Source organism: Prinia subflava, chromosome 19 (genome assembly GCF_021018805.1).
Source record: "Prinia subflava isolate CZ2003 ecotype Zambia chromosome 19, Cam_Psub_1.2, whole genome shotgun sequence".
Lineage (NCBI taxonomy): Eukaryota > Metazoa > Chordata > Aves > Passeriformes > Cisticolidae > Prinia > Prinia subflava.
Genome location: NC_086265.1, coordinates 13,492,061 through 13,503,866, shown reverse-complemented (window position 1 = coordinate 13,503,866; position 11,806 = coordinate 13,492,061). Strand labels below are relative to the sequence as shown.

The 11,806-nt window shown below is 51.8% G+C and overlaps 1 protein-coding gene across 1 annotated transcript; it reads right to left on the bottom strand.

The window, feature by feature from the left end:
- Positions 1-2,785: 2,785 nt before the first annotated feature.
- LOC134560195 (protein DGCR6) lies at positions 2,786-10,795 on the bottom strand. The gene is made up of 5 exons (XM_063415920.1): positions 10,600-10,795; positions 10,371-10,531; positions 9,640-9,740; positions 5,617-5,757; positions 2,786-3,539 (listed from the first exon to the last, which is right to left on the bottom strand). Exons 1-5 carry the CDS (start codon positions 10,719-10,721, stop codon positions 3,456-3,458), a joined length of 609 nt encoding a protein of 202 aa, XP_063271990.1. The 5' UTR covers positions 10,722-10,795; the 3' UTR covers positions 2,786-3,455.
- Positions 10,796-11,806: the final 1,011 nt, after the last annotated feature.

Genomic DNA, 11,806 nt, shown 5'->3' with positions numbered 1-11,806 from the left:
TGGGGGTTCACCTGGAGAAGTGAAGGCTGCAGGAAGACGTTAGAACCCCTTCCCATGCCTAAACAGGTTCCAAGAGAGCTGGAGAGGGACTTGGGACAAGGACCTGTAGTGACAAGGGGGAATGGCTTCCCACTGCCAGAAGGCAGGGATCGGTGGGATATTAGGAAGGAATTCTAAAAAACCTGGGACAGTGGAAGGTGTCCCTGCTCATGAGCTTCTAATCCAAGATCTCTCCTAACCCAAGCTACTCTGTGATGCTGTGATGGAGCAGTTATCCCAAATCCTGTTCACTGGATGCAGTTCTGGATGGAGCAAAGGGCTGACACCCTGCTCCTCTGCTTCTACTCACTCTGCTCTGGAGCTGCTACCTGAAGGCCAGGCACATCCTGTGCGCAGGTGTTAGTTATGGAGAAACTGAGGTGTGGAGAAAGCTGTGGGAAGGGGAACTCCTGAAAAGGCCCCTTCAGCTCACAGTCCTCCTGCCTGGCCAGGAGCACAAAACTGAGCAAAAGACTATGGTGCTTCCCCCTGGCTCTGCAGGGCAGTGAAGGGGAATAACCTCTATCCATCTCTAAGTCAAAAGGTGTTTCTTTTCCAGAAGTCCTTCACCTCCTCTTGAACCACCAAAAGTCTGCCTCTCCAGCCCCCTGGGGCAGGAGTTTCCCAAGCAGTCACCCATCCCACCCAAACCTGCCTGTTACAGGTGCCCTGCAATGCTGCTGCTCCTGTATTTCTAGAGAGTGAAGTCCCTCTCCATTCACTCATAGTTTTATCTCCACCCTGCCCCTTCTTGTGCCCTTTGTCAAAGACAAAGAAGTCCAGCTCAGCTGGAAGGTGCTCCAGATCCCTGGTGTCCCCAGGGCCTTTGCAGAGATTGTTCCATCTCTACAGTGCCTTTGTCAAGGTGAAGGGATTTGCATTTAGGTACTTAACACCATCAACATGTTTTTCATTTTCTTCCCCATCCCCTTCTCATGTCTTATCTAATTTTCTGATGGGTCCTGGGCACTTAAGCTGACCATTTTCATGGACCCACCAGTCATCACCCCAAATGTCACCCTCAAGTTGCACCCGCAACTCAAGAGCCCACAGTGCAACACTTGAGGGCTCCCACCTGAACACATTCACATTTATCCACACTGGATCGGCTTCCTTATGTGGAGGGGACCTTGCTCTTCTCCTCAACAGCCCAAAATATAGGAAAAGGAAGGAATAAACAGGACTTGTCCCTTCCTGCCACCCATCACTCATCTTCCACCATCTCCTGGGTGAACATGGGGCTGGCATGGAGCCATAGTTCTCTCATTAGTCACCTTGCAGCTGAACAGGGAACTTGATCCTAGGGTTGCATACCCTCTCCATGTCACTTCTGGCACATATGGAGCTCTGGGCCGGCACTTTCGGTCCAGGTCTGTGGATGGCTGAAGCCAAACATATGTTCCTGGGACACTGGCTGAGAGCTCGGGAGCTACACCAGTCACTGAACCAAGGAGCTGAGACAGCCAAAGTCCAGCAGAACTTCCAGCCCCCTCGGGTCACTCTGCCCAGGTCTGCCCTGTGTTACCAGCAGTACCACACCTGCAGTGGCTGGGGCAAGCAATGCTGTGGGATGGCGTCACCTCTGGTGACACAATGACACTTGCCTGGAAAAATATCAGTATCCTCCACGTTGTACGGTCCAGCTTCAGGGGCTGAACAACTGTTCCTCTGCTGAAATCCTGCTGATCTGATCACAAGCCAACTCAGGGGCTTTGCTCCCTTAGGATAACCTTTCCCACCAGCTACCCACATCTAACCCCCTGCAGATCTCCACCCTGGCCTTTCTGAAACCCAACCTGACCACAGCCATGGAAAAATTTCAGCTTGGATCTGATCAGCAGCCTGGCAGAGCCATATGCAAACAGATGGCGGAAGCAGGAAGCCCGAGAGCTGCCGTTGTCATGGCAGTGCCAGAACAGCCCCCGTGATCCCTGGCACTGGCTCCCCCTGGAGACACAGCAGCAATCCTGGATCACAGAGGCTCTGGACCAAGGTGGACTCCATTCCTCACGCCACAGGGCAAGGCAGTGGGGCTGAATCCATGAGCAGTAACCTTGATCCTAGCTCCTCCAGCCACACCTCACTCTGCTGCTGCTCCAGCCATTCCAGAGAGCTTGTGCAGAGGAAGGGGAAGCTTCTGGAAGGCAGTGTGACCCCCAGTACCTGGGCATCCTTTCCTGCTACAAACCCATTGTTCACTCTTGCCTTCCCTATCCTCACCTTGGGAAACAATTTCCTTGCCAATCACTCTAGTCACAAATCTGCCCACAGATGCTGACTTCACCCAGTCTGCACCAGTGGCTACCCTGTGTCCTCCCATGAGGATGAAGGTGTTTCCAGAGGGGAATGTTACCCACCTTGCCCCTCACCATTGCTCAGCAGTGTAGCAGGCCTCATACCAGCCTGCCTTCCAGATGGGGACTTTCATCCAGGAGGTGAAGACTCCACAGACACAGCAGGTCTTGATTCCAGCTGCTCAACCACAGCTGAATAATCTCCATGGGGAGGGAACACCCACACGATGGAAATGGGAAGGACCTCAGCCCTGAATTTCCAAAAGCCTCCTTGGTGCTTGTAGCTGTTGTCTCCTCCAGCACCAGCTCTCCCCATCATAAGGCCACCCACAAGTTCTTCCAACACCTTGAAAGATCTCCGAAACACTTCAGGTTCCTCCCCAGCTTCCATGTAATGCACAACAAGCCCCATACTCATCAGCTAAGGACAGGAAAAACACAACTACTAGCACTCGGAGCTGCAGCCCCAGAAGGGGAGTGTTTATTTCCCTTAATTTGGAAACTGGTTTAAAAGAACAAAGCAAAAGCTCTGCTTTCCAAGTCAGTGGAAACACTGCAAACACCAGTCCAGTAATTCTGGGCTGAGGCCTGAAATCCTTTAATACAGATAATGCTGGCCAGCATACAGGTAAACTAACACATAATGCTGATACCAGTCTGGAGGAGACTCTGGGAAGGGTCTGCCTGTCTAAGAGGTTGTTTCTGCCTCAACAGCACACAGAAACATCCTTGGAATTGTTTCCCCCCTCAGTTACATTATCTAAGCACAGGCTTAGCCCTCACACAGTGGGGCTCTGTGGGCTCAGTGCTCAGCTCAGCCTTGGCTCAGTGATGGCTTCAGCATCACTGCAGGACATTCCTGGCAGGTGACCATGCTCCATCAGCTCCTAGCTGAGCCAGCTGCAGCTGACACTGCTCTGAGGATCAGATAGCCATCCCCAGGCTCCCAACCACCCCCTGCGCTGGGCTCTGCCTGCCCCACCTCTAACCTAACTGCCTTAGCAATTTCTTCTACTCCTGCAGACTCTTCCTGACACAACACAAAGCAAATTCATGGACGGTCTGTTGTTTAGAGAGAAGTCAGACGAAAAACTCTGGGAAGTGAACAGCAGATTTGCTCTTTCAGGAAAATTTCTTCTCAGCCACAGCTTCCTTCTGCTGCAGCTTCCGAATCAGCTCCAGCAAATTCATCTGTAGAGTCAGCTCCTGCAGAGGGAGAAAGATGTTTGTACAAGCAGATGATCCCATTCCCTCCTGCAGGAAGCAGGAAGGACTGGCCTGTACCACCTCCTCAAGAGCTTCTTGTTCTTAGGAAATTAAAAAAAAAATCAACCAGGCAGCTAAAAACCAAATGCTTCATCTTGTTCAAGTGTTTCTCTAAAACCTAAGTGCCTTCTTACTAGATGATAGCTGGTAAGAGCATTGACATCTGGTAGGAGCAGTGACATCTTACCAGATCTGCTGCAAACTGTGGCTGTCTTAGGAATTCCAGCATTTGAGGATTCCTTAAGGATCCAGAGAGCCTCTTTCATCTTGACCATAATAAACATGCTAGGGGTTATGAGGGCTGGCTAGTTCTGCAGGCTGAGCAGGGGCAGTAGACCCAGAGAAGGTTCTCCAGGCCCCTCCACACATCCCCCACAGCATCTCAAACTGCCTGACCCCTTTCCAGCATAGAAGGGAAGGAAGAGGAGGGATTGCTTTGGGAACCCTCTAAGTGGGATCTAAGGCAGGTGCAACACATAGCTGTGCTGGTGCATCAAATTCCCTGCAGGCTTTTCATTCCCTATTCCTGGAAAACTCCCTTTTCCAGGACCACAATCAAGGGGGGACATCAACATTAGCTCACTGTTCCCTTGCCACCTGCTTGTTCTTTAGTTACATCTAGCTCAGAAACAACATGGTGGAGGCAGTAATTTGTGAGTGTAGGTCTGTGACTCAGCCCTGCAGACACAGAGCTATGGAAATACAAATCTATTTTTGTAAAAATATATCCCCTGCACAAGGAGGCATTTCATACAGACTAGGGGGGGAACACATCAGCTGATGGGAACTGCGTGAACAGATTCCAGCAGGGATTTCTTGGTGGCACTCACAGGCACAAGCCAAGATCCGGGTTCGGCTTGGCACCTATCCTAAAGGCACACATACACAAACCCAGCAAAGAGGAACCCTAATAAGGATTATTACTTAGACAAACAACATAAAGGGCAGGGCAGGAGAGAGAGAACGGGCTCTCTGCATTATACAGCCAGGGAATAGCAACACTGAAAAAATGAGAGGCTTGTTCAAGGCTCCACAACTGGGAATCATGTGGGTGGGTGTTAGAAAATGCCTGTTTAGCTTCATTTAAGCCGACTTTTCTCAGCAGTAGGTCTTTATCAAAGTGACATTTAATCAGCTGAAAAAACAGAGTTAAGAACAGCCTGTCTCTGTGTTCCCTGCAAACTTGTATGGCTTTACAACAGGACTTGGGAATTTTGAGTTTTTTCATTCCTGCAGTGGCATAAAGACAATGTGGACAAACTCAGGTGACTCCTCAGATGTTTTAAGAGCAAATGCCCTGGGGAAACTGGGAACAATTCTTTAATTACAGCCTGAGATCATCAGCTCCAGCAAGTCACATGCAAGTATGAACAAGGTGCCTAATAAAGTCTTGAAGTCAGTTTTTATAGCTAAGCTGAATATAAATGCAGTAAATTAATTATTTTAGAGCTTTTCAGACCCATTGGAGAGTCACAGGACTGCAAGCTGTTGGCACAGTGTTTTTTCCCTCCACAGTGGAAAAAATACTGCAGGAAGTTGGGAATGCTGCTAAGTGGAACCTGGGTTTCTGTTCTTTTGTTATGAGTTGAGTACAGGCTCTGTCCAGTGCACACCACCCACCAGCTGGGAGGCAAAGGATGGATTGTTCTGACACACCCATCCCTGACTTATCTACAGCAAGATTTTTTTAAAAGTTAAAGGTATTCATCAAGAGCACTGTCAAACAATCATGGGATGGTTTGGGTTGGAAGGGAATTTTAAAGGTCATCCATTCCCACCCCACACCTTCCACTATCCCAGGTTGCTCCAAGCCCTGTCCAACATGGCTTTGGACACTTCCAGGGATGGGGCAGCCACAGCTGCTCTGGGTAACCTGTGCCTTACCAGCCTTCCAGAGAAGAATTTCTCACCAGTATCCCATCTGTCCCTGCCCTTTGTCAGTGGGAAGCCATTCCCCCTTGTCCTATTACTCCAGGCTCTTGTCAAAACACCTTGCCTGCCATGCCTGAAAACCAACCTGGGGGTTGGTGGTGATGTAGAAGCCAGACACCCCAGCCTTCTCCAGGGTGCTCTGCTGGTCGATTACTTTTTGGTCCAATTCCAAGACTATCTTTTCATCCATCATTCGCTGTTCCTCTCGGATCTGTTGCTCCATAGCCTGGAAAACATAAAAGTCAATGGGAAAGTGAAATATCTGCCTTCTTCCCAGCTTTTTCCTCATCTTGAAGACTTTTACTGGAACCCAAGCACAAGCAGGCCCTGAATCTCTCCTGATGAGTCCAAAGATAGCAGTGAGCAACCAGCACAGCCCCAGGTCTTAACATCTCCACCTGCAAAGCTGCCACTCAAGAAAATGTAGGGAAGTCAGGGGAACAGACTACTCTCTGAGTGTTAGGAGGCCAAGAAAGACCACGAGGAACTGATTAGTGTCTGAACCACTTCACCTGATAGTCACCACCCGAGCTATGGCTGAGCGCAGCCCAAGAACTACGTGTCCCTCTCAGGTGAGGCTGAAGGAAGCCTTGGAGGAGTGACTTACGCCACTGAATGATGTGTCGGAGGCAGGGAAGCAACACACACATGAAGGTCATGCAGCAACAGCCAATTTTATTGAGACCTCTATTCCTTATACAGATCACAATGCACATGCAGTTAATCCTCACTGCTGAGCTAGTTGTCACCTGGCCAACCAGCCAATAGCAGCCTGAACCCCCAACAGCCTGGGCCTGCTTTCCAACAGGCCTTACTGGTCAAGTTACATAATCAAGGTAATTATATAATCAACCTCATTTTAGTTATAAAGTTGGAATTATTTATAACTGTGAGGCCTCCAGGCCAGCTGTAAACCAGCACAACTGAAGCTCATCAAGACAGCTCCCGGGACACTAATATGGAACTGGAGCTATAAATCCTATACAGATCCTATTTATTTGTGAAAGGATCTGAATGCTGGGCTCTATTTTTGACAGACTGAGAACATTATGAAAAAAGGACTTTGACAGAATTGCTCCAACCAGGAGGACATGGCCACTCCTGTCTCACCAACATCTGCCTGAACTTCAGTAGAGTCTCTGTGTTGCCTCCAGAGAAGAAATAGAGCCTAGCAAACATGTGGATGACAAAGGCATGCTGGAAATCAGGAGACGAAGCAGAGAAATTGCAGGGGACAAGCAGAACACAGACCAAGTAAAGAGCCCCATGTGTGCAGAGGTGATAAAGTCTCACCAGGCTGCACTGAACAGCAGACTTCCTTTGCAAGCCACAGGGAACACCAGGAATCATCAAATCCCAGCAAAAAACAATGACAGGCTCATTTTTGTAGGGTGGGCAGCAGAGTGAGGGGGGAGATTCTGTCTCCCTGCTGTGCTCAGGTGAGACACCACCTGCAGAGCTTCCTCCAGCTCTGGGGGCCTAGCACAGGAAGGACATGGAGCTGCTAGAGCAAGTCCAGAAAAGGCCAAGGAGATGTTCCAAGGGCTGAAGCCTCTGTGTGACCTTAGAGCCCTTTCCTGTGCCTCAAGGGGCTCCAAGAGAGCTGGAGAGGGACTTGGGACAAGGAATATAGTGATACAAGGGCAAATGGCTTCAAAAGGAGAGGGCAGGATTAGATTAGACATTACGAGGGAATTCTTCCCTGTGAGGACGGTGACACACTGACAAAGGTTGGCCAGAGAAGCTGTGGCTGACTCATCCCTGAAAGTGTCCAAGGTCACACTGGATGGGGCTTGGAGCAACCTGGGATAGTGGCAGATGTCCACATCCATGGCAGGGTGTAGGATGGGATGAACTTGAAGATCCCTTCCAACCCAAACCATCCCATGATTCGGTGCTTTTCTTGCAAGAAGTAAGAAATAAATAAACCATTAGAGAACATCCAAAGGAAGGCAATGAACATGGTGAAGGGCTTTGAGGGGAAACCATGTGATGAGCAGCTGAGGATATCTGGTCTGTTCAGCTGGAGGAGACTGAGGGGAGACTCACTGAAATTACAACTTCCATGAAAGGGGAAGAGGAGAGGTAGACACTGATCTGTTATCTGTGGTGATCAGTGATAGGACCTGTGGGAATGACTTGCAGTTGTGTCAGCGAGGGTTAGGCTGCATATCAGGCAAAAGTTCTTGCCCCAGAGGCTGCTGGCACTGCCCAAGGTCCCCAGGGAATGGGCACGGCCCCGAGGATGCCAGAGCTCCAGAAGCCTTTAGACAGCACTGCCAGGGATGCCCAGGGTGAGACTGTTGGGGGGTCTGGGCAGGGCCAGAAGTGGGACTGGATGGCTCTTGTAGGTTTCTTCCAACTCAGCTTACTCTGTGATTCTGTGAAAAGCCACAAGTATCAACATTTCATTCATGCAATGCTGTTCCTTTGTAACAGAGAATACAGGCACATGTTCAGCTGGAATCATCCATGAGGTTAAACTACACCCACTGCACAGAAAGACAAAAGTCAGTCAAACCCCAGGATTTTCTACACCATTGGCTGGTGGTTAAAAAGGTTTTGGGGGGAGCTGAACGCCTCCCCCCGCTACAATTCCTGGTGAAAATTTAGACTTTGTGTGACAGAACTCTTGGCCATGAACAGTCTGGGGGAGGGCTGATGTGTCTGCAGCAAGAGTATCCCTGGCTCTCTGCAAAAGGTGTGACCTTAGCACTCACATGGGGCAGGAGCTACCTCTTCGAACCTCTACTGGGTGTAGAGCCCACAATTAGCACATCACAGTGAGAAACCTTCACAGAAGAACCTGCAATTAAGGAGGATGCAGAACTTGGATCCACTCAAAGGTGACCATACAAAAGCTGCTCCAGAGAAAACACTCAGGGCAGGATCTCATGGCAATAAATGGGAAGAAACTCAAGACAACTCCAGCTCCAAGAGAAGGCTAGGCAGAGTGATGACTGCTCCTTCACCTAAGGATGCTGAGGAACAAACCTAAGCAAGCTCTGTTCTCACACTTTCTTCAGTCCAGGGGTTCCTGCCCTTTGTGGGAAATACAACAGATTAAAATCCCTCATTCCCCAGATTTTCCTTCCTCCCACCCACCTCGGTGTGCCATTGTCTCCCTCACTTACTGTGCTGGAGGACTGACTTTCTTTGGGCTTGAAAAAACCACCCAAATTTAAGTGCCTCACATTGTTTAGTTTTGGCATCTAATTCTGGGTTAGAGAAAAGTGCCATATCTTGGACAAATCTGAGGCACAGGTTTTGCTTTAGCCCTGGTGGAGACAGACCCTGCACGATGGGCTAAGCTTTTCTAAATGCCATGGGTTCCACTGAGAAGCCAAACATCTAAAACATACACCTTGCATTACCTGTCCTGGGAGCCCAGTCCCAAGCTATCTCATGGGAGCTGGACATGGAAACCCTTAACCACAGAGGGCAGTTCCAATTAGACACGTATCAGATATAACAGAGATGATCAATCTGTTCCCCAAAAACTCTACAGCAGAATTGTCAGAGGATAAAAACAGGAAGAAGTGACTCTATTAGCACCTGAGAGAGGAAAACAGAAGAAAGGCAGAGGGCAGGTAGGAGGAAGTTGCACAGCATGTAAGACAAGAAGTGAGACATATTTAGGCAATTTAATGAAATACTAGAAGTGTTTAAAACAGGCAGTCAAGATTACTACTGGAAGTCTAAGTTACTCAGATTATAAGGACAGGTACCAGAGGTCCTGCCTGGCTTTAGTCACCTTGACAGGAAATGAGGAATGTGGAAACTCGAAACAATCAGGCTCCTGAGCTTCCACAATTCTCAGATCACATCTGGGATGACAAGAGCCTGCGCCCCTACCTTGAAGGGACAAAAGGTAGAGCAAGAGGAAAAGGCCTCTAGATTAAGGTGGGGAACGGAACCTAGGTCTGTCCTAGCAAGGCCAGCCAGGACAGATGGTGTCTTCTGAGGCTGCAGGGCAGGAATAGCCAAACCCTCTGGAGATGCTGCAGTGTTCCTGCAGCAACGGGGCTGTAAGAGCCCTGAGAAGGGACACAGCTCTGCACCACCCCTGTCCCCACCCCCCGCATATCTCCAGCCCAGCTCCCCTCACCTCCATCTCGCGCTGCTGGGCTGCACGGAGCAGTGGCAGGTTGTGGGGCCTGCAGCACTGCTGGGCCTCCTTGTGCCGGTGGAACAGCTCCTGCTTCAGCCCTGCCATGGGCATGGGGGGCTCAGGAAGGTATGCTGCTGCCAGGTGCCCCGAGTGCCATCAGTGCCACCCCTCCCACCCCCCACAATCTCCAGTGTCATTCCCTATAGCTCCTGTATGCCCTCACAACCCACCCACAGGGCCCCAAAACCTGCCTTTCCCCAAGACCCCCAACCTGTCCCTCTCACCCCAGCCCCCCAGTGTCCCCATTGCAGTACCCCAGTGCCCTCTAGTGTCACCCCCAGTGTCCTCCACTGTCCCACAATCTGCCTCCTCAAAGTCAGTCCCTGGCCCTGCACTGTCCCCCCAGTCCCCAAAAGAACTCACCCCCCTCCCTCCGCAGTGTCACCCTCAAGGCCCCACTGCCTCCCAACCTGTCTCCCTGGTGTCCCCCCACCGTCTCACCCCCAGTACCCCCGGGACCTCCTCCCCCCCCCGAGATGCCCCAGGCCTGTCTCCCCCCGCAGGGTCCTCATCGCTTCCCTGGAGTGCTACCCGCATTTCTCCTGAGCTGTCCACTCCCTCTGTCCCCTCCAGTGCTCCAAGACGGCCACCCCTGTGTCCCTCGCCCTTGTGTTCCCCTCTCGGGTCTCCCTAGTGGCCCGGGACTACTCCCACGGTGGCCCCGGTACCGCGGTGCTCGCTGTGCAGCTGCCGCCGCTGGCTGTACAGGTTCTTCTCGGTGAGGTGTTGGATCTCCAGCAGACCCTGCACGATCTCGAACACGGTTCCGTCCAGCAGCGCCAGCGCCAGCTCGGACAGCGTTGTGTACGAGAGACGCTGCTGGCAGGCACTGCGGGCACAAACCGGGTCAGCGCCGGCACCGGCAGCGGCCTCTAGCCCCCATCGGGCTCCGCTCACCTGGGCAGCGCCTTGACAAGCGCCTGCAACTCAGCCAGCAGACGGTAGTGCCGCTCCTGCTGCCGGGACAGCACCTCCTGCTGCTGCTGCTCGGCCACCTCGAACCCGCCAGGCCGCGCCATGGCTCCGGTCCCGCTCCCTCACAGTCCTCCTGCGATCCGCGCCTGCGCAGGGCCGCGCAACTTCGCCCTCCTGCCGCAACTTGCGCATGCGCGAGACTGTCCCGCGCCCCGCCGCCTCCATGGTCTCGCTCCGCCCCCGAGCCGCTCAAGCCTCGCCCCTCCGGCCTCCACAGGCCCCGCCCACCCGGAAACTGCCAATCTCGGCCCAGCCCCTCCCCGTTACCACGCCCCTTGCCCCGCCCCCGCCTCGCACCCTCCCCGCAGCACCCCGGCGCTCCCGCTCGCCATTCCCGCACATCCCCGCTCCTTGCTGCTGAGGGCAGCCCCCTTCGGGCCCAGGCCGGAGATATCCAGGCGGTTCCACCCCAGACCATTCCATGGTATGCACAGGGAGGAACCTCGGAGTGTTCCCCTGCTCCAGCTTGGAAGCAGCTACAGATGTTTAAAATGACTTTATCAGGAGGATTCAGACGTAATTTGTCTGCTTCGGAGTGGATAAGTCAAAAGTGGGTGACAGGATGACTTCAACCACGGCCAAAAATGTGGTGCATCACTAGCACTGGTGAGATTGCACTCTGTCAAGTAATTCCAGCCTGTGAAGTGGGGAACATCCCCTACAGACATTGCGCCAGGATCATGCTGGGCAATGTTTGTGGGTGCCCTGGAAAGGATGAGGGGCATCCCTCAACGGCATGCACGGCTGCCCAGATCCCTTCCAATCCCTGAAAACACACGGAATGTTGCATGCTGGGATGGTGATGAGTCCTTCCTGTGCGTGCTGGGGTATGGGAGATGAGAACTGGAGCAGGATAAGTTGTGCATTCATGGCAGCAGATCACAGGAAAATGTTCCTGTCTTGAATTAGTAAGAGGAAAGGTTCACTGAACTGTGTTAAAAATGCTGGATTTAATAGGACTTCAAAGCCTACAGAAGCTGCACTGCTGCTCAAGAGGACTGGAAATGGCAAAGAGAACAGAGAGCATCTCCACCAAAATGGGGTATCCCTGAATGGAAATGACTTTTTTCCCTCCAGTTCGATGCCTCAATTTCCATTCAAGGATCTTTAAATCCCTAGTGCTGGAGAG

What these genes read in the sequence shown, in the direction of transcription:
- LOC134560195 (XM_063415920.1), bottom strand. Translation starts at nt 10,721, where the DNA reads ATGGCGCGGCCTGGCGGGTTCGAGGTGGCCGAGCAGCAGCAGCAGGAG. An exon ending in CTTGTCAAGGCGCTGCCCAG is followed by an intron (nt 10,532 to 10,599) that starts GTGAGCGGAGCC and finishes TTGTGCCCGCAG; the next exon opens with TGCCTGCCAGCAGCGTCTCT. An exon ending in ACATCACCACCAACCCCCAG is followed by an intron (nt 3,540 to 5,616) that starts GTTGGTTTTCAG and finishes CTCCCTCTGCAG; the next exon opens with GAGCTGACTCTACAGATGAA.